This window comes from Nymphalis io, chromosome 26, assembly GCF_905147045.1.
Source record: "Nymphalis io chromosome 26, ilAglIoxx1.1, whole genome shotgun sequence".
Lineage (NCBI taxonomy): Eukaryota > Metazoa > Arthropoda > Insecta > Lepidoptera > Nymphalidae > Nymphalis > Nymphalis io.
In genome coordinates this window covers 4,816,306-4,839,624 of record NC_065913.1, presented here as the reverse complement: position 1 = coordinate 4,839,624, position 23,319 = coordinate 4,816,306, and the positions used below count along the sequence as shown (strand labels likewise).

Sequence of the window (23,319 nt, the reverse complement as noted above, 5' to 3'; positions counted from 1 at the left end):
CTTCCTATTCTATATAAAAAAAACGCTTTGTCAAAATAAAAATGAACGAACAATATATCGGAAACACATGAGATAATAAATACACTAATAATACGAAAGTAGACAAAATGGCTCAGTAGTTATAATAAGTGCGGGTTCAAATCTGATCTAGCGTCTTTTTGTTTCATTTTCTTGTTTTGAGCTTATATTTCATCTAAGGCTCGTATTTTAAGCATAACGTAAAAAACCTGAATATGACGAATGAAATTACGCTACATTCAAGCTTTCTTCTCAAAAGAAGAGGACTTTGCCTTTCAGTTGTTTTAGCCGTTATTTTATTTTTACATAGTGCAATGCTATAAAAACGACCGAAATGTCCCTGTGGTTAGAATACTAATATTAGTGAATCTTAACCGATGATCGCGGGTTCAAATCCGGGCAAGCACTACTGAATTTTCATGTGCTTAATTTATGTTTATAATACATCTCGTGCTTAACGGTGAAGGAAAACATCGGAAGGAAACCTGCATGTATCTAACTTGACTAACATTTTGCCACATGTGTATTCCAACAACCAGTACTGGAGCAGCGTAGTGGCATAAGCTCTAAACCTTCTCAGTAGTGAAACATTAACAGGCTGTTACTGTAATGCTATTACAATGATTTATCTTTAATAAAAACAATAACCAATGTTTATTTTACAGACTGCAGTCATGGGTTCAAGAGTGACATTACCGTGTAGGGTGGAGAATAAGGCAGGTCAATTACAGTGGACGAAAGACGATTTCGGTCTTGGACTGCATAGAGAACTTAGTGGTTACGACCGGTATAAGATGATCGGAAGTGATGAAGAGGGTATGTTCTGTTTAATTAATTAATACTCTTTATAAAGTGTACTGCGAAAACCTCTAATTTAGAATGTTTTTTGGCTATACAAAATAAATTGTATATGTCCTGGGTTCAAACCCTATGGCCAATAAAGAGTTATTGGAAGTTTGCAAGTTGGAAGCGTGTACATTCCCCTGCCTCGGAAAGCACGTAACGTCGGTGGTCCTGTGCCTGAACTCTTTCTTTGTCAGATTGACATCCAATAAGCTTATGAGAATGACGAAATAGAGAATGCATCCGTGTAATTGAGCATTATAGTATGTCCTGTGCTTGTGGCTAACCTCTCTTGAGATTGTCAGCCGTGGTCGAGTCTTCTTTAACTGATCCAGGTGTTGCAAATACACATGCATGTATTACACGAACATTGTACAGTGTAAAAAAAATCAATTTCATTGCTGTAGCCATCTACATAAAGTTTATAATTGTGTAATTTAGTCATTTTTAAAATCAACCAAGAAAGTTACAGAATGTTAAATAGTCATAATATGTATAACTAATGAGACACGAAAGCATTCATTACCCCATGAATTGTTGTGTTTGTAGATAATAACTGTGAAATCGCGTCATGTTAATGTCACAACCAAGTTTAGTTTTCTCCGTGCTGAAGATAACGCGAACGGATTCCAAAGGATTTATCTTAAGTTAAATATGCCTCACGGAAAGCATATTATTATGAAATCTGCGAACTTAATTAATCCAGTGTGATGCAACATACCTTTAAAATAGATATATATATATATTTTTATACATCTTATTAGCAATAAACTTTTGATATGCGATTTTATTTCTCACGCTAATTTTGTTGGGGATGTCGAAATATTTACAAGCATAAGATAAAAAGTAAAAACATGCAGTAGGAGTCGTAGAAATCAGTTAAGACCCAAAGTTGGGCTCAGGTCCTATTGAGGAGATGATTTATGGAGCTTATTTCAACACACCACTTAAATGTAGGTAAAATGTAGTATAAAAAAGATTAACAATTTAGCTACAATAAATTAATTAAATTAACAATAAAACACTTACACTTTTTATTAGCTTTATATAATAAGTAGGCCTTACTTAAAAAGTTATATTTAGCGAGTGGTTAGTTCAACAATGCTCTGTCTTCTTCTTTTAAATGTCAAATCAATAATGACAGAAAGAGCGAAAACTATGTTTAACTAAACAGCCGATAGCAATAATATAAGTGAATAATTTTATAATAAAGGAGTCATAACGAAATTTCATTACAGGTGATTATTCATTGGACATCAGAGATGTGGCCCTAGAAGATGACGCAAAATATCAGTGTCAAGTCAGTTCGGGCTTAAGAGGTAAGAATGTTTATTAAAAAAAGTAATGAAATAGTATTATCGTTAAAGGCTAAAATGCCTTGGTTTAATAAATGAAAATTATGATATTATTATGTTGATGAAAAATGAAACCTTATTATTATTAAACAAAGATACCGTAGACGGTCAGTAAGTAAGCTTTATTTATTTATTTATTTATTTATGGTCCACAAAACAGATTATAACTAAAGACACATTTAATATATAAGTAAACATTATAAGCAAGCTAAGTTATAACCCAACAACTATGTGAACACAGATTATAGACGAAATATTTCACTTATAAAAATCAAATAACATCAGCACTTAAGAATACATTGTACACTTTACAAAAAACGTTTACAATAAATGAAAAGAAAAAATTATACAGAAAAATATGAACAAGTTATGACAATGAAAAATAAAATGAAATTATGAAATGTTGAAATGAGGAACTAAATAATGAATAAGAAAATAGATTTAATCACTATTATTAGTTGTTAATTGAAAATATTGAAACCAATTGTTTTCTAAATAGATTTAGGTTATTGTTGAAAATGTCAATACTGATGGTATTCGCGTCTTTTTCGAGAAAAATTTTGTTATATGCGCGACACATACGACCGATAGGATTATAATATGATATGTTGTTATTGTATGCGTCCAGGGTAAATATTCTAGGGTGTCGGCTTTATCGTCACTATCCGTTTATATCCCACTACTGGGCCAGTACCTCGTCTATTATGTGTAAAAATGTGGATTTTATTTACACTTATTATACAATTATAGATGACATGTCAAAATTTTATTCATTTTGTTTTACCAGGCAGGTTTCAAAACTGTGTGTTTTTAACTACATGTTTTTTGTTCTTTTTTTTTAATAATAACATATTCAATGGGCCATGTTGGTATACTCTTTAATCAAAATCAAAATATTTAAAATGATTATGATTATCAGGAATCCACTACAGATAATATACATCTTAGAACCGTTTAACAACATTTTTTTTTAAATTAGTTTATTATTTAAATCGACCAGGAGGCGATCGTTTTCTTTCAAAGTTGTCCCATATTATTTATAAATTCGTTAGTCGAATAACAACTGTTCAACACAAACGATCTTAATCAGTTTTTATAACATTATATAATATATAATATTTATTGTACACCACAAAAAAATAAAAATTACATAACACATGGATACATCATAATTACAATCAGCTTTGGCGGCCTATCGCTACATAGCGATCTCTTCCACATTATTATTAAACATGTTTGAATACTTCTGGGATTCAATTTTTTTTATATTTTAGGCAGAAGAGCATATGGGCCACCTGATGGTAAGTGGTCACCACCGCCCATTGACATTAGCATTGTAATAAATGTTAACCATCGCTTACTTCGCCAATGCGCCACCAACCTTGGTAACTAAGATGTTGTGTCCCTTGTGCCCGTAATTACACTGGCTCAATCACCCTTCAAACCGGAACACAACAATATCAAGTACTGCTGTTTCCGGTAGAATATCTGATGAGTGGGTGGTACCCAGATGAGCTTGCACCAAGCCCTACCACTAGTAAAATATATATCACATTCAAAAATGATCTTACCTTGGCTATATTTATTTGTATAGTTAGTTAGATAAGTGGTAACGATTGCTATAATACGAATGAAATGAACGATCATTACTGTTTCTCATGACGTGTTACAAACATAACCTTGATTTCTAAGAAATGATTCCAACATCGAAATTACATAAATACGTTCACAAAACAGTCTCACGATACAAGATGTAATTTGAGGAGTAACATAATAATTATTAGTATACGGACTTGTTCAAACAATCACTAGTTAACGTTATTGGTAGCTGTGGAAAAAAATAACTTATAATTTTCGCTTCAAGTCACAAGCGCTTCGTGGTACATGATTAATTTTCAAGGTTAGATAGATTACGACAACAGTAACTTCGATTGGTGAAAATATTGTGTCTTTTATATTTACAGAAAAAGAACGCTTTGCGTAAAAATCTATCTCATTTCAACTTAATTATTCAGTAAAATGAAAATATTTCTATCTAGTATCTTTTAGTTAATTCACATATATTATTGTTATGTAACAGAAGTTAATGTTAATATAGAACTGTACCTGTATCTTTATATTTTTATTTTAACAATAACTTTAGAAATCAGAGATTGGTGATAGTATTCGTATATATTATAAATTAGATTGAAATGTAGGCTGAAACATTTTATTTATATAATGGGTGGCGGACGGTCAAATGGGCCACACGATCGTAAGTGGTCACCTTCGCCCGCCGACATTGGCACTGTAAAACTATTGCCTGTTCATTACATTTCCAATGCGCAACTAACCCTGGAAACTAAGATGTTATGTCCATACAATAACATATAAAAACGTTAAAACCTATAAACGTCATATAACACCTTTAACATGAATACCAACTTTCATAGTAATACAGTCTGTTAATATACCACTGTTGGGCTAAGGCCTCTTCTCCCTTTTTAAGGAGTAGGTTTGGAGCTTATTCCACCACGCTGCTCCAATGCGGGTTGGTAGAATACACACGTGGCAGAATTTCAGTGAAATTAGACACATGCAGGTTTCCTTACGATGTTTTCGTTCACCGTCAAGCACTAGATGAATTAAAAACACAAATTAAGCACATGAAAATTTAGTGGTGCTTGCCCGCGTTTGAACCCATCTTCGGTTAAAATTCACTCGTTCTAACCACTAGACTATCTCGGCTATCATAGTAATAAGTCATTCAGTATTTCAGTATAACAATTTCAAACAGATATACAAATGTATGCATAAACACAACAGCTATATTTATAAATATAGATTAAGATATAAGTATTATTCAATAAACTGAACTCTTTTAAATCGAACCATATCCAATAACTTCTTTGCAACAGCAACTATTGTTTTCCATTTCGCCCAGTATCGAGATATTGTGTTTATTTTTAATAAATTGAAAATCTTGCTGGTTTCTTTGCGTATCTCACGATAGAAACTCGTTATTAACGAACAACCCTTCAGTTATATATTGTACGTTAATATTTATTTATTTATAACATAAATTGTTATTTATATAGATTGAGTAATTGGTTTATATTAAACTCAATATTTATCCTTAGCCTTGAGGTATTTCTATGTATATTGATCATGATTGTTGTACTTTGGAAGAATCGAACGAAATATTTCTGACTACAGAATAAAATTATTAGCTTATTCTATCTAGTATGTTTATTTATGTATTACGTACGTTAGAATATGCCATAAGAGTTTTTTTTTATATATATCGGGAAAGCAAATGACTCCATTCCACCTGATGATAAGTGGTAGTGGAGTCCAAACGCAACGACGGCTAGTACAGTCGAGAATGTTCTGCACTAGCCACCCCCGCCTTACCGGCCCGCAAGATGCCTCTTCACGCCTCGTTTGAAGGAACCCAGGTTGTAAGAGGAGGGGAACACGTGTGCTGGTAAAGAATTCAATTTTTTAGTGGTGCGACAAAGAAAAGAGTTACCAAATTTCTTCGTGCGCGATGGATTTAATGTCACAGTTAGGCGGTGACATCGAGAGCCAGCACGCGTAGACTTGTGAAGGTAAGGGGAAGCGGGAATTAGGGAGAACAATTCCTCAGAGAATTCGCCGTGATTCATTCTATAGACAGCGCTTAGCGCTGATATCTTTCGACGTAATTGCAAAGGCTCGAAGGTGTTAGTGACCTTTGCGTCGTCGATAATGCGAATCGCACGTCGTTGCAACCAATCCAAGGCCTCAAGTAGGTACTTAGCGGAGCCATCCCAAAGGTGCGAGCAATAGTCAACGCAAGACCGCACCTGCGTTTTGTATAGCAGGAGCAGATGTTGTTGCGTGAAAAAACGCCGCACTTTGTTCAGAACCCCGAGTTTCCGTGAGGCTGTTTTGATAACAGCCTCGATATAATCCCTTGAATTGAGGTCGCATCGAACGTCGATTCCCAGCATGGCAATTTTGCTTTGTATTATCAGCATAGTGCCACAGAGGGAAGGAACAAGGGAAAATGATGACATGGAGAAGGAGGGGTCCTACAAGCAGCGCAGTCGGTGACAGCAACATCCGTCCTGACGAACAAGCACACTCCGGCTTTCGCTTTGAAGGACTCTTCAAGCATGTTGCCGGGATAGTTAAGCTTACCCGTATCGACAGGACGGAGTATTTGTGTGTCGGTAAGAAACAACATTGCTGGCCGTGCTGTCTCAAGATGGTGGTGGACAGCGTTGAGGTTAGTGTGGAGTTCACGGATGTTAGCGAACTCGACCTCAAACAGCGTAGGTGTGGTGGGGGTGTGCACCGCTGAATGACCGTTATTTCTTACGTGACGCACTACCATAATAGAGAGTAAATAGAGGACGTGAAGCGAGACGTTAGACGTTGAGAGCGTGACGCTTTGCCGCGACAAAGATGGTTGAAGTGTGGAGGCGTGTTTCCCCAAAAAAAAGATAGTTACCTAAAGGAAAAATGCACTGATCCGCCGGACGGAACGAACTCCTCTGGATGTGGCCACCGGAACCCCACCATCTGGTCACCAACCGGCACGACGGTCCACACCGGGATTATGCGTAGCATGGTGGGGCAGCCTCGCGAGCTGGTTAGGAACGCCCCTGGACTATGCCACGGGCGGCCAGTGGAACAACCGTTTCTACGGGTCTCCCTGTACGGCAGGTCAATATAATTTCCCCCAGCATTGGTTCAACTGCTGTCTTCACTGGACCATCGTATGTCGCGGCAATGAGCGCTCGGGCTCTGGCTGTACACGGGCTGATCTCGAAACGCGGCAGCAAGCAGCCAATTCACGAGTTTTTCACCATGCGTATGGTGGTAACAAGCCAGGCGGATGATTGACATGGGAGGATGTCAATCAGATGAGCAGGTCTCTCAGATATCCCTAAGTCGCCTCTTACGACACCCATGGGAGAGATAGGGGCAGCGAATTGTATTCTTTTTCCGTGCAGTGACGGAAAAAGAATACAATTCACTTTTGTTCGAAATTTTTCACCAAATAATTGCTTAGTTTGCATATGCGCACATAAATAATTAAATTATTATTAATTAAGTATCAAACATTACATCGTCAATCAATATCAAAATATATTTTGATAATGGTTATCCATACTCGCTTCGTAATATATATTTGTTCTTGCACCAACAAACAATAATTATTTAGGGGTAAGGCTTTGTGTAAGCCGTCCGAATCAAACAGTACAATTAGTGTGTTCCGATTTGAAGGGTGATTGAGCTAGTTTAACTACAAGCACAAAAGACATACGCTCGGTTAACAAGTTTGATGGAACATCGACGTTGTAAGGAATGGGTGATATTTATTACTGCGCCAATATCTGTGGGCGGCGGTGACCATTTACCATCAGGCACGTTTGCCTATCTTTTTTTTATAGAATAGGAAGGCGGACGAGCATATAGGCCACCTGATGGTAAGTGATCACCAACGCCCATAGACATTGGCATTGTAAGAAATGTTGGAACCTTGGAAACTAAGATGTTATGTCCCTTGTGCCTATTTTTACATTAGCTCACTCACCCTTCAAACCGGAACACAACAATACCGAGTACTGCTGTTTTGCTATCTATCTTTTTTATACAAAAAAAACCTTCTTAATTGGCCACCATCGTAGACATTGGCACAGCAAGAAGTATAATATACCTAAATCAAGAACTATGGGTGTCGTTAACCAATTTTAAAACGACGTTTGTGATATTTAATTAATTAGTTACATTAATATAATCTCCACTAATAAATGAAATTCATAATAATCATTATATCAACTAATTTATCACTCATTTATACTCGTAGAATTAATTTCAAAGGATTTCGCTATTCATGAAATGATATTTGTGAAAGGGAACAATTTCCAAATATTATTTTGTCGTTTAATTAATTTCTCTGTATTATTTTGTTTAATAATATAACTAATAAAATATATTGTCCATTTGAATTTTATCTTTATCTGTATTATTTTATTGTTAGTAAAATTTGAATTGTTAGTATTGATTTTGGATAGAACAGTGCATATAATATTGAAGTGGTTATTCTACCGCCAAACAGCTGTTATGTTTTTCTTTAATAATATAAAATAAAATATTTATCTTTTACTTATAAGTGATACGTGGATTTTAACGGAATCGCAGAGATTAAATCTGGTCAAGCACTATGGTGCTTTAAATTTGAATGAATAATTTCACCTCGTGCCGGTGAGAAAGCCTGTGTACCACATGTGTATCCATAACTTACGCTAGGACAGCTGGCCATTAAACACTTGAAGAATTAACACGAAACCAGAAAATACAACATTTGTTCAAATGAAAAAAAAACAACATTCTATTTTAAATTTCGAACTTTGCCAATGTCATTAAACGTTAGAAGATCTTGACTGAAGACATCCTTAATATTACCATAAATTTGAACAAGGACCCAAGATTTTGTATCAAGCCATATGTATTGTATTTGGGATTTATGTTATAACAATTATGTGAATTCATAATAAGCCTTTCTATTAACTGTTGGGGTCTCGATTCATTTAGCATCAAGTGGCTCTATTCAGACAGGTTTAGAAATTAATTTACATAAGCTTTTGTAAGACTTTTGATAAATTCTGTTGGTATACTCTTATCTCCAAGTGCCTCTCATGGGCCCTTCGTCTTTTGTTTGAAGATTTAAGTTAAACTCTGTATTTAAGTAATCGCTGCTCTTATTTCCTTTGAGGTATTAATTAAATTTTATCCTGATTCAAGTAATGGAGCGCTTTTTAATAAGAACATTCCTGATTTAGTTATTCATGGAAAGTCCTTTTTCTGCCTATGGTCGTTGTTCCACCGTATTTTCAATAATGTTAGAATAATGCTATTTACCAAATAACTGCCAATTATGCGACATAAATTGTATTTTTTTGTAAAATTAAGAAAAGGTTGGAAGCCGAGATGGCCCAGTGGTAGGAAGGCGTGAATCTTAACCGATGAACGTAGGTTCAAACCCGGGCAAGCACCTCTGAATTTTCATGTGTTTAATTTCTGTTTATAATTCATCAACATCGTGAGGAAACCTGCATGTGTCTAAATTCACCGAAATCCTGCCACATGTGTATTCCACCAACCCGCATTGGAGCAGCGTGGTGGAATAAGCTCCAAACCTTTTCCTCAAAAAGGGAGAGGAGGCCTTAGCCCAGCAGTGGAACATTCAGAGGCTGTTACTTTTTTTTTATAGAATAGGAAGGTGGACGAGCATATGGGCCACCTGATGGTAAGTGGTCATCAAACGCCCTTAGACATTGGCATTGTAAGAAATGTCAACCATCGCTTATAGCCAATGCGCCACCAACCTTGGGAACTAAGATTTTATGTCCCTTGTGCCTGTAATTACACTGGCTCACTCACCCTTCAAACCGGAATGTTGTATTCCGGCTCACTCACCCTTCAAACCGGAATACAACTATATCAAGTATTGCTGTTTTGCGGTAGAATATCTGATGAGTGGGTGATACCTACCCAGACGAGCTTGCACAAAGCCCTACCACCAGTAAATACTTAGTACTGTAAGAATAGGTTGGAGTTTGGTTTGTACTGTCAGAAGTAATAAATATTCCTAACATTCTCAATGTGCCAACGACCATGACAGCTCGCTCACCCTTTTAATCAAACCTATTAAGACGAGCATACATACTTCCTTTCCAGTTTTTAATTATAATCTATGAGATATATTCTCAATTTCCTAAACGCTGTTAATTTTAGTATAAGTTTGTTCAATTTCTTCTTTAAAACATTCGCCTTTCACAAAATAACGCAACTCATTAAAAGAGAAGTAGTTTAATTCTGTGAGTGTGTAGTATCGAACGGCCTTCATGGGTTCATACAAGTAAATTTTTACGATCATCCGGTAGTGTGTTGTAATATTTACATTTTATGTTTGTCGTGAGAAACTTTGGAATAACTTAATTATTGTGCGTATCTCTCTTCTAAAGATTGAACAAAAAATTTACGTTTTATTTTTATCATTAAGTTTGTCAATTAACGTTTAATTATAGGAAATATTCATCATTGAAAACTGAAAATATTTTACTTGATTCAACGTAATAGAGATTTGATAATTTTATGCATACTCATAGACGAATTAAAATTGACCTTGGAAGTATATTTTAAGTAAATAATAAAATGCTACAAATGACTCTAAATATAATTGTAAATGTTAGAAGAATCTAAGTCCAATAAACGGATCAATTTGCCATCCCGTCGAAATTAATAAAGTTTTACCATATGAGCTCCCAAGGAGTTAGTTCTTGTTAAATATAATCCAGAAAATTCAACTGGTATCAAAACTCAATCAGAACTTAATGACAGGACTTCAGCCTAACCGACTTAGGAGTTAATTGGAAACTTCCTTGACATAAGCTTCGCAAGTTTTCAAACAGTCTGGCTCAATTTCAGTTTGAAATTGAAAATCCTATTGTTTTATTTTTTCTTTATGAAATCTAATATTAGATATATCAATTAATCAATCAATCAACAGCCAATCGTTGTCCACTGCTGAACATAGGCCTCTCCCAAGGTGCGCCAAAGCTCCCTGTCCTCCGACTTCCGCATCCAGTTGGTGCCCGCCACCTTAAGGTCGTCGGTCCACCTGGCTGGAGATATATATACATATATATTTCATCTTTTACTATATACAATTTATACAATTTAGCTAGTGGTAGGCCACCAAACAGTAATGCGGCAGTAATGTCGTGTTTTAGTTTGAAGAGTGAATCTTAGTTCCAAAGGTTGGTGGCGCATTGGCGATGTGAGGAATAGATAATATTTCTGACGGCACCAATATATATGGGCGGCGGTGACACATTAACATTATGTTACCCAATTGCTCGTCTACCTATATTCAATTTATAAAACCAATATTTTCATTCTCAAGACAAGTGAATGCTTAAAAAAGGAATACTTTGAATTTATTACTTTTGGATTGAATTTGTTAGTATCACTTAGTAAGAAGTTGCATGTACCGAATAAGTTCTTGAAAAAAAAACCAGAAAAAGCTAACGAAAACTGTAGTAAAATTAGGTGCTCATCAAAGAGCAGTCAGCAAATCTTAAGGCGAATCAGATAATGTTACTTTGATTCAATTTAAACAGTTGAAACAATTACATAAACTGTAGAAAAAGGTGTCAGTGTCGAGGATCAAGTTTTGTGAGACGACTTGAAGACAATTAGACTATAAAGATTTACATAAAAATAATGAAAATGAAGAATGTTTTTTTATCAAGCACAATGAACAACTGGCTTGCGGCTAAATTGTACAACTTTACACTATTTAACTTTGGAACTTAGTTGGTAACAAAGTTTGCTCTATAGAAAACTATCTGGAGAGAACTCGGATTGTATTGTCTTTTCACCTTACACGCGAATGGGTATACATTTTGCAGTATTTAGTGAAAATTTGCGGTAAAAACTTTTAATATTATTACAAAGTTTTATCCGTGGAATTAGTTTGTCGTCTAATTTAAAATAACTTCTGACACAACTGAATGATTGTATTCAGCGTTTAGTTATTGACTCCGAAAGAGCAAAAGCTTCTCCATGCTGTTTATGGTATGATTTTTTTTATATGCGACATTTTATAGACAGCATGTTACTTTACAAATTGAAATATATCTTCGTAATTACATGTAAAATAATTCATTCATATAACTTTTCCGCTTAGGAACCGATTTTGATAAGATAAGATGGTCCCAAATAGTTTTAACTTCATTGGTATTTATTGGACATTATTAAGTTTTTATTTATAGCAAATTTTAAGGAAAATTGATGTAGTCGTTTTATTTTTTATTTAATATTATAATTATTTCAAGATGTTTCATCATTGTGAAGACTTCTTTGTCATTGTCCTACTAATCCCTGAACTTGATATCTCACAAGCACAGCACTTGTTTCAGAAGTTAGCTGCGCGTTACCTTCGCTCGGTTTCACATTACAGACGTGATGAAACTTTCCGACTGACAAAACTTTTGTATTGTATAAGAGTGTTGAACCCTTGAAATACAGATATTTCTAAATTTTATCTTTATGATTTTCTTTTCTTGAAAATTTAGATAAATGTATTTATACTATCCCTGGGACTTATCCTTCTATCAGGGTTTTTATATGTTCCCCAAAGTACTCTGCTTAGCACCATATCAGGCCAGTAAATATCTTATTAAGCTTTCTAACAATCCAGCGTTTGGAAGCTCTCAGTGTTTACATTCCCATGCCTCGGATAGCACATAGAGCCTTTGGTCTTGAAATTAACTTCCGGTCGTATTTGTTTGTAGTTCCATGGAATTATGAGATGGCACCTGTTCTTACCTTTGCACGGAGCATTGTAAAATCTCCTGTGTTCGCTGTCTCTCTTGAGTTTGACCAAAATTTAACTTAATACATACTTTGTTTTTAAATAAAGGCGGCCGGGAAAATACCCATTTGTCTAATGGTAATGGATCATAGATTTTGGTGCTGTAACAAATATTAACTATTCCTTACATTGACTAAGATATTATGTCCCTTGTGCCTGTAGTTACACTGGATTATCAACCTTCAACACACACCAACACTATGTTACTATTTTGTAGCCTGGCTACACAAAGTGCTTGCACAAAGCCCATCGAGTGATAATAATTCTTACAATTACTTTGCCGAAAAGTTTATAAAGACTATGTATGAAAAATTTGTTATATTAATATTATAAAATCCAATAAATTTATTTTTAGAGTAATATAACGCAATTATATATAACTCAATTATATAATAACTTATTAGTTATTAGAGTCCATTATAACTTATAGGAAAAAAAATAAAGTAGGTTCTCAATTTGAAACGAATTGTCTGATCTTCTTTTTAGAAATCAGCAAAAACCAAAAAATATTTAACAATAGTCATAATCCGTGATGGCCACGGATTATGAGACACGTGATGGTAAGTGGTTACTGTGATTGGGGTTTCATGAGACATATAATTTAAGCATACATTTTATAGCTATTCATTGCTGATAATGATACCCAAGTATTCAATAATTTCAGAATTAAACTCAAGCCAAATAGTTGGTACAAGTGAAAAATAATTATACGATCTCACTACTAGACCCATATTAAACTTATAAACATTTTATACTTCACCTCAAACCCCACAGCTGCAAAAGGCAGTAGTTATTTTAAGAGTTGAATATTTTAAGCCTAAGTGCTTAAGCAAAGCCCGCATAAGGGCTTAAAAAATATTTTAGTACGGCGAGTAAGGTAGTGTAATAATAAAGTAAGTGAGAATTTTTAACGTCCAACTAAAATATTTTCGCATTTTCAACTAACAACTTTTCTTACATATAACTTCATAACTAAGTTAAATTTTTTTTGTTTGATTTAACAAATTCATATTTTTATATGTAAGTGTGACTTGAAAAGGTGTTTCTCGTTCCTATGAGCTGCACGAAAAAATATGTTTAAAACGAAATTTTCAATTACGCAATCAAAAATTATTTCTAAGACGATGTATTTGAGTTTACAACAAATCAGCATTATCGATTTTGCAAGTAATACAGTTTACAATACATAAAAATAAGAATTATATGATAATTTCTTTTAGAAAATTAATATTTATTTCATAAATTTATTTACATGTTGAGGACATATTTTCTTCCAGATTTCCCTTCCTAGAATTTATATTTCGATTAGATTCGACTTTTACATATAAATGACTGAATGTTCAAAGAATAGTTTTATAAAATATCATTTGACAAAAAATTTATTTATTAATTAAATTGGTCAGACTAGAAGATCAAATTTTTATAAAATAATTTTAACATTCAGCATATTTGGAAATAAAACATTGACACTTCGAGTGTCTGTCAAATCTTTTATATGTTTGTAGAATAAGATATTTATCACTTGAATAGTTCAAAACGTTTTTCTGTAAAATCATCATTTTTCATACGCTTTTTGTCAAACATTAGCAAAAAGACGTCGCATAATGTCGTACAAACGTATTTGAAAAAATATTGGAATTCAGAATTTTCCATAAACTGTAAATAAAACTGTATTTTTATTCCAAAAATACAAATAAAAACAGATTGCAGTAACATTTTACTTTTCTAAATTCATTTATATATTTCGAAAACTATTTCCATACGCGAAGTGCTAAAACAACACGTTCAAAAACTAAAATAGAATGTATCAATTCTCAACAAGTATATACCAAGTGTACACTCACTGAAATACATGTATTAAAACCCTTGTACAGGTGAACCTGCTATTAGGTCACGCTACGCCCGTCTGACTGTACTTGTGCCGCCTGAACCGCCGAAAATATTGCAAGGGAAAGTGTTCTCTCTAACAGTGGACAGAATGATCTATTTGGAATGCGAATCTGTTGGAGGGAAACCTCCCGCTGAGGTGAGTAATTGTCAACAAATAAAATTTTATCATAGCAAATTGATCTTTATTACTATCACGATAAGCTAAGTAATAATTTATACTTAATTTCAAATATTATAATAAGGAATAGTATGGTGTACGTTTCTTGTAGTGATAAAAGAAGTAACGTGAAAGGCTAAAAGTTCTAAATTTAAATTTAATGAAATTACTTTTTGACTAATCTACATAGTTCACATAATAACAAAGAACTAAATTAATGTGATAACGTGAAAACGTTTGCGGTTTTTCATTATTTAATCATACCGTATCGGACATTCTGTACTTTAAAACCCGCAGTCGAAAATAATAACTGTGTTAATCTCGATTTGCAACTAAAAATGTAAATGAATATTTCATTTTTAGTTACCTAAAATATAAATAAAATTAACAAGTTTTAGCTTGTTACATTTTATACAGTTTTATTCATAAAATACTTTAGTAATAGTAGTAGTACGTATCGTTTCGAAAAATCTTTATTTCAAAGGCGTGTGTTTACAACTAATTAATGTCAGCTAAATTTTAGCATCGTCGAGTAAATGACTCGCAAACATTTTTGTTGCTTAAATTAGCGAGACTTTTAATACAAATGGACGAACTTTTACCCTTTTCTAACTTTGCTTCAAATTTATTAATTGCTACACTTTTTATATTCACGCTAACATTTTCAATTTTTCTAATTTTATATATATTTGAAATCATAAATATTATAATTGTATCACCAATTCTATGTATTTTAATTTCATCATATTCATCCTTATATTCATATTCATATATCATTAATTATATTTGTCTATAATATTTTTATCAAGTCTAAAACTTGCAGATTCTTTAGCAGTGTTCAGTTAGTATATAAATTCAATTTAGTTATTAAGGTAACAAATTACAAAACTGATGTTGTTGTCAAATTTGTTTGTACAAGTAATAAGTTCAACGAATCATGTCTGTTCAAATTTAGTGAATAGGTATTTTCCCAACGGAACGGGATACAATTAGGAGTTAAATTGAATATGATGTCGCGACGATACAGGAGTATTCCAGCGAGAATATGCTTTTAAAGTTTGAAATATTTACAGCATGCAAACTGTCCAGTGGTTGTGGTTTTCTTTATTTTATTCATTTGTTTAATAAAGGACCCGTGCCATGTGAACATTTTAACGTTGGAATAAACTTGAATAGATGCAGTTTCGTATTAATTATACAGAACTCTTTGTTCATCATCATCATGATACGATTAGATTTTAAGTAAATAATTTGTTACAATCGTATTTAAATTATTTAATGAATATTAATATGATTATTGTCATTGATATTATAATTATCCATAATTCATGCTGTTCAGTAATTTAATCTATGTTTTGATTATATATATCACTAGAAAATATTATCCAACAGTTTTATTTATTTAAAAAAAAATTAGCAATTATTTGTAAATATAAATGAGTGTTGAATTTTTTAAGCTAAGCGTAAAGCTTGAACAATAGCTAAGTGGGTCATGGTTTTTGTTTACCCTGTATACAACAAGAACACTATTAACACACCTAACATGTTTTCAAATATTTCGGATGAAATTGTTATATATTGTTAAAATTGATCCAAACGCGTATATAAACAGAAAGATAAATACAGTTCAGTACATTTTTATCTTATGTTTTTCTTTTCCATTGTTTGGTTGCTCTATTTGAGCATTATCAATGAAAAGAAATGAAAATAAAGCGTAAATTTTTTTTTTCGAAACACGAATAATGATTATGATCGCATTTCGACCAATGGGCGGAAGTGATTTTTATAAAACACCATAAAATAATCTGATGACCTCATCATTTCATAGACTACAATAATATTATTGATAAATTTACATTCGATACTTTCTTAGGTAAACTTTCTAGAGTATCATTAATTTTGTTCAATTTTAGATCACGTGGGTGGACAGCAACGCTGGTGTTTTGACGCAGGGTGTGACGTATACCGTGGAGCCTATGAGTGATGGGCAGAGATTTACAGCGAGGTGGGTAATTTTCTCGTCAACATCGTAACCTATAAATAACAAAGAATCTTATGCATCAATCTTTGGTGCTTCGATGTGCTGTCTAGTTTTTTCTGAAATGTAAACATGGTTTGATATGCCTTGCGTACTAGAATCATCGCAAAATTGTTTTGTCCTCACATAAAAATTAAGTAACTAATACAATTCAGAGCTTATTGTATTCAAAATTATAAGAATGTTCCTTTAAATAAGTGTTCGAACCTCTTTTGAATGGTCTTTTAGATGATTAAATAAACTATAAAGCTGACTTTCGATATATGTATTCTACCATAATTAAATTATATACAATTATATTTATATATAATATACGCAATTTTTATAACATTGTACGAAATAAAAACGAGGGGTGTTACAAGTTTGACGAGTGTGTCTGTATCTCTGTTTGTCTGTCTACATGAGATCGTAGCTCTCGAACGGATGAACCGATTATCATTTAGTTGCGTTTTTTTGAAAGAATTCTTAGTCGAGTGTATTTTTAGGCTATGTTTGAAGATTGTTGTGATGATCCCCCAACATGACAAAGTTTTTATTTAAATAATTATATTATCTTGTATTATAAATTCTAATATAATTTATTCGGTCGAGATTTTTATATGAACCTTATGATTAATTTTCAAAGTTTTATTTTATGATTTTTTACTTGTTACCTAAATAGGTAAAGTTTTATTTTGTTTTTTTTTGGATCGGGGTTTTATAAATATTTAATTTAAGTTTTATGAGTGATTTTTCGTAATATTATATAAACCTTTAAGTAATTTGTTACCAGGTCTGTGATAAGGTTGCCTCCAAAACATGAACATAACAATCAAACGTTTACATGTCAAGCTCAAAATACAGCTGATAGAGCCTACCGAGCTGCAAGCATAAGAATTGAGGTAAGTGATTTATAATACATTACTTTGTGTAAGTACCACCCACTCATCAGTTACTCGTATTCTAATTAAATGAATGGGTGGTACCAAAATAAACTGGCACACAAAAAAAACTACACCCACGAGTATTACGAATATGTCGATCACATGAACTTTCTGCTACGAATAAAAGTAAATACTTAAATTTTCAAATACAAACATTAATGTTTTATTTTACTTGAATATATCTATCTGATGATTTTCTGTTGACAAATCGATTTCACGAGTGATTTCTGTAAAATTTGCGTTATAAAATGGTGGTGGTTTTACACTAAATTTAATCCTGTAATATGACGGTTCGAAATAAGCTGCTTTTAAGAGCCTACTTGAAATGAGGATTATCATTATTATGTTTGTTATCGTTAACAAAATGTCAAAGTTAAGTTTGACGTTACTCTGTTTAAGACTTAAAAAATATAATATACTTTTCAATATCATTAAATTACGGGTAACTGTTTTTACCAAATAAATATTTTCATAAATCAATTCAACCATTAATTCGGTTTTCTTTATAATCGACGTCCAATTAAAAGTTAGACAATTTGTTTAATCTTTAAGGAATTGAGTACATTCAATAATTTTATTATTGGTAAGTCTGAGATAACCTTGAAACAAATTAGCTTACAGATATTATTTTCGTAAAATAGATTTATAGAAAATATTAGCAAAGTGTTTGTTATTAATACTTAGTAGGTCTACCGTTTTAGTCAACGAAAACAAATCGATCGCGATTTTTTTTATATAAAATATGAAGGCGGACGAGCATATACATATACATTGGCATTGTAAGAAATATTAACCATCGCTTACATCACCAATGCGCCATCAACCTTGGGAACTAAGATGTTACGTCCCATGTGTAAATAAACTAGCTCACTCACCCTTCAAACCGGAACACAACAATACCAAGTACTGCACTGCTGTTTTGTGGTAGAATATCTGATGAGTGGGTGGTACCTACCCAGACGAGCTTGCACAAAGCTTGTGATTGTGATTACAAGTGCAGATAACCCCCCGGTTTAACATAAACAATTAAAATATTTCAATTACGTACTACATATGCGTCTCTTTTTCAATTTAATTATATAGAGATTATATTAGCGAACTTATTGAAGCGGAACAAATCAACAAATTAAAAAAACATCTCATCTGAATTGAGATATATACGTTATTTCTACTTTGCTTCTCATAATCTACATGAAGTCAGAAGATAGTATTTAATAGAAATGACATAATATACAACTAGACAAATGATACAACTAGACAGTGTTTTGAGTTTCATACCCGTATTTCAAATTTATTTAAGATATCCTTGTAACACAAACGAAAGTTGATAATATTTTGATTTATAACCAATATTATAAATGCAATAATAATTTTGTTTGTCTGGCTGTCTGTTACGCTTTCACGACTAAGCCACTGAATCGATTTTGATGAAATTTGGTAAGAAGCGAGTTTGAATCCCAAGGATGAGCATGGTTTTTTATACTTACCACCTTCATCCTCTTCCTTTTTCACAAGCGGGTGAAGCCGCGGATCAAATCTAACATATTACAAAGTATTTGTTAGGTTATAAAATCGAACTCATAAACAGTATACGTGATCGCAAGCTACCAGTCCCGCCTTCGCAAGAATCATTTGTTATCATAGGATACACGCATCATCATAGCTTATCACCGTAAATCGGATTTACAGTTCACGAATGACACTGGTTAAACAACACCATAATAATGTACATAACTTTTTTAATATGTAAAATAGCAAAACCAATATTAATGATATAATGAGAGATTGCTTTGATGTTCAAAAGATTTTTAATAGCGAAGCAATGCATAAGAATAAGACAGATGCTCATAGTATAGATATATTTCCCAATCAGATTTTTTTTTAAATAATTTCATATGCCACTTCTAACGTTTCATACTCTGTGTATGATAGAAAAGCGCGAATAGAAAGAGATGAGTATAAAAATCGATGTTTACCGCGTTGTACTGCATATTTTGCACTGACAGTATTATGGAATTGGATGTTCCGGCGGCTGAATTCAAAATTAGGATTTATTTCCATATAAAGCGAATAATAGGAAATTATTATTATTGTACTTTATCTCGTTTATATATTATTATTTATTAAAATTATTATGACTTCATGTTTGAATAACAAGCCAGTATTTTATGAAATAAATTTTAAATTATAAATCTATCCACCAGCATAAACTCCACAACCGAACATTGGTCTCCCCAAATTGGTACCACTTAAAACGGCCTTGTGCTCTCTAAATCCAGTTATTTCCTACTTCCATCATGACTGACTACCTCAGTCAGTCCACCTAGCTTGGGGCGACTCTTGTGCTTCTATTTTGCTGAAACGTGTCCATTAGAAAAAATTTCTTCCCTATTGGTTAACAGTACTAAAATATTGAAAAGTAGATCGATATTTCTAGAATGCTTTTCAAATTAGGAATGGAATTGTCACATAATATTTATATAATAATTGAATTTGTACTTACACTGTGAATTTATAGTATACTTATTACGGCTTAACCTTTAATTTCTATCAAATATATTGTTTTATTACAAAAATCCAATAATTCTTAAAATGGTTTTTGAAAGTCTGACGAACAAATGGGACATCCTATAGTAAAGTAGTCCATCACCCATAGACAATGGCAGTGTCAGAATTTTATCCCTCCTTTTATAATGTTAATACGTTACTAACCACGAAATTAAGATGTCCAATGTACACTGCTTTAACAGCAATATATGGTATTTTTTTTTTAATTCTTAGGTAGTAAGATCATTGTCAAACGATATCTCCGTAACTAAATCCACGCAATATCCCAAAACAATATAAGGATATTTTTCAAGGGAAAAGTTTTTTATATGTATGGTATATGGTATTCTTTCTTTCTTTTCAAATAAGTGACATTATGTTTTCATATGGATTAAACTGGTGTCTAATAATAAAATATTATATAAAAGCTCTTGTATAGCAATATTGACTCTATCTAGTAAGGGAACACCATCAGTCTACTATTTCGGATACACCCAATTAAGATACCAATGCATCACAGATTTCGATCGTTCCATGACATTTATCTATCTATTAAGTATTGACTTTACACATACGATTTTATTATAAATATAAAAAAAATATTTCCGATTGAAGAACAAATGCTAAACTCCATTTATTTTCTTCTAAGAAAAAACGTGATAAGTAGGTGGTACTTACCCACAGAGAGATCACAAAGTCTCCAAGTAGATTCAAGATTATTTAGCAATTTATTAGAACTATTGTTTTAACCCGGACTCTTCAATAAAAAATCACGAGTTCTAACCACAGTGCCTTCTCGCCTCGTTCACAAGTTTTAAATTAAAAAAAGAAAACCTTTTACAGATATAACGAATAAAGGTGAAAATGCTGAATCACGGTTATCGATCGCTCGCACTGTACCAAATCCTTACCTACCTCATTACTGTCACGTTACGAGCGCGGCCTTATGACATCGTTAGTGAATTGTGTGACTGCAAATTGTACCATTTTACATTTCACTTGGCATGGGCGTGTATTGATTGTTCGTCTGCACAATTATTGTCACATTTCGAAAACGCTTCGGTAAATATTTGTTACTTGGTTCTGTGGTTGATCACGATAAGGCTATCTCACTCAGGATAAGTTCAATTGCTATATAATGCTTTCGATCGATATATTTATTCTATAATAAAGTCAAATTTGAGCATTTAGTGCCCAGTGGTTAGGGCACGGAAATTAAATAGTGATAGATTTATAATTGTTACTTTTTAGTGCCCTAAATATATAAATAAATACATAAATTAATAAATATTTCCGAAGACATGTAGGTATTCCAGTATTCCACTAATTGGCATGATGTGAACACACGTACTAACATAATGTATTGTTTTGTACCTTCTTACGTATTCGTCGCTCGTATTTTTCTTTCCGAAGCCTTTTTGTTGAATGTGAAGGGAATTTAGGTATTCCGTTTGTATACAAAAAGGGTGAGACTGTGTTCCTACATTATTTATATAGTTACGAATGGGAAAGTTGAACTCTGATGGCTTATTTATATAGGGACAGATCGATATGGATAAATCTGTGTTTGTAGCTTGTCCAGTGGAGCTATAATGTGAGAACGAAACCAAACTCACCGCAGAAAAAGAACGTCGAATGTCAGAAAGTGATTTGCGATATTGGTTATAATATCTATAACACTCAAAGGTAGCACGCGTCAAAATAGTGTATCAACATACGTTATTTAACATTTTGAGATACAATGTTTTTACAAACTAGCACTGCCGGTTACTATATATATACAGGATATATTTCATATTTAAAAATATGAAATGTTATGGTTTTCCGGCATCCAATTATCGACCATATATTACACGAAATTAGGTCAATTTCGGTTTAAACGATCCTACCAAAATTGTTTGTTGAAACATGAGATTCCAATATATTCATTTATACAAAATAATATAAGCAATAAATATTATATGACTGAGTTATTATTTAAGTAACGAATCGATAGAAAAATAAGTTCCACTTCAACTTCAAATGTCAATTAATCATTTAGCAATGACGTGTCGACATGGAAAGACGTTGGTATTGTTTTATATCTTAATAGTAACCCAATCAAATCAAAATATAATTTATTAGTCTCCACCTAGGGCTTCACCCGCGTGTAAAAAGGGGAGGTGGGGGGGGGCTAGTGTTAATTACCCTATGACCTTTTCTGTATCCCTGACAACGTGTACGCAAAATTGTATGACGATTGGATAAGTAGTTAATACGTTTAAGCTTGACAAACAGATTAAAATATTATAAAGTTCATACGTTAATCTACTACCGGTTGAGAATGAAGATGTATCGAGAAGAGCCGACAAGAAACTCAGTAGTTACTTTTTACCAGCACTGAAAGTAAAGGTGTATTAATTAAATACAAATAAATAGAACTCTTGGTTAATCTAAATATATAAAATATTATTCCACGGCAGCTCTATTCCAGGTAGTCATAACGAAATGAGGTAATTAGGTTGAAAGGTCAGTTGACAGAAGGGGTTGTTTCACTACATTTACGTTTCTTAGGCTCCACTTGGAATGTTTCTTACAAATGTACGCTTATATTTTTATTCCGTTCATAATAGTTTTATTTTTAAATTTCTCAAGGTCACACAAAAGTTGATTAAATTGTGGAACATTTTGGTTGCGTACAATTTCAAGGTTAAATTAAAATGCAACATTCACCTGTGTATCGTTTAAAGGAATCGTTTCTGCCGCCATAGATTTTCACTTCTGTCACATATATTTTTGTACCTACATGCTGCTCCTTCTAGAGTATATTTTCAATCCCGGTGTCTGAAAGATGGAAGTGCATACAGAACCATTTGAATGAAACGTTTTTGATGCAACTTTAATCATGTATACTTGTTGCGCGCGTTTGTTTATAAATTTATGTAAATTTTTCTTCATTTTAAATTTTGGTATATGACTTATGTTATAGTAAATATTTCGTGTTTAATGTAGTAATTCTTAGTAAATATTGTTAGAACTATATTAAAAATGTTCTTCTCATCCAAGAACATAAAGATATTATAATGTAGGTAATATTGTTTTTATTACTTTTTTATATAATTTTAGAATAAATTTATACCTTACGACCGTTTAAT

The 23,319-nt window shown here is 32.7% G+C and overlaps 1 protein-coding gene across 1 annotated transcript in view; it reads left to right on the top strand.

Moving 5' to 3' along the window:
* The window catches only part of LOC126778450 (irregular chiasm C-roughest protein-like), a 105,263-nt gene that overhangs the window by 61,863 nt on the left and 20,081 nt on the right, over positions 1–23,319 (top strand). The window contains exons 3-7 of the mRNA XM_050502000.1: positions 684–834; positions 2,100–2,180; positions 14,505–14,656; positions 16,591–16,682; positions 17,488–17,596. Coding sequence (XP_050357957.1) covers positions 684–834; positions 2,100–2,180; positions 14,505–14,656; positions 16,591–16,682; positions 17,488–17,596 — 585 coding nt within the window. The remainder of the gene's footprint in view (positions 1–683; positions 835–2,099; positions 2,181–14,504; positions 14,657–16,590; positions 16,683–17,487; positions 17,597–23,319) is intronic.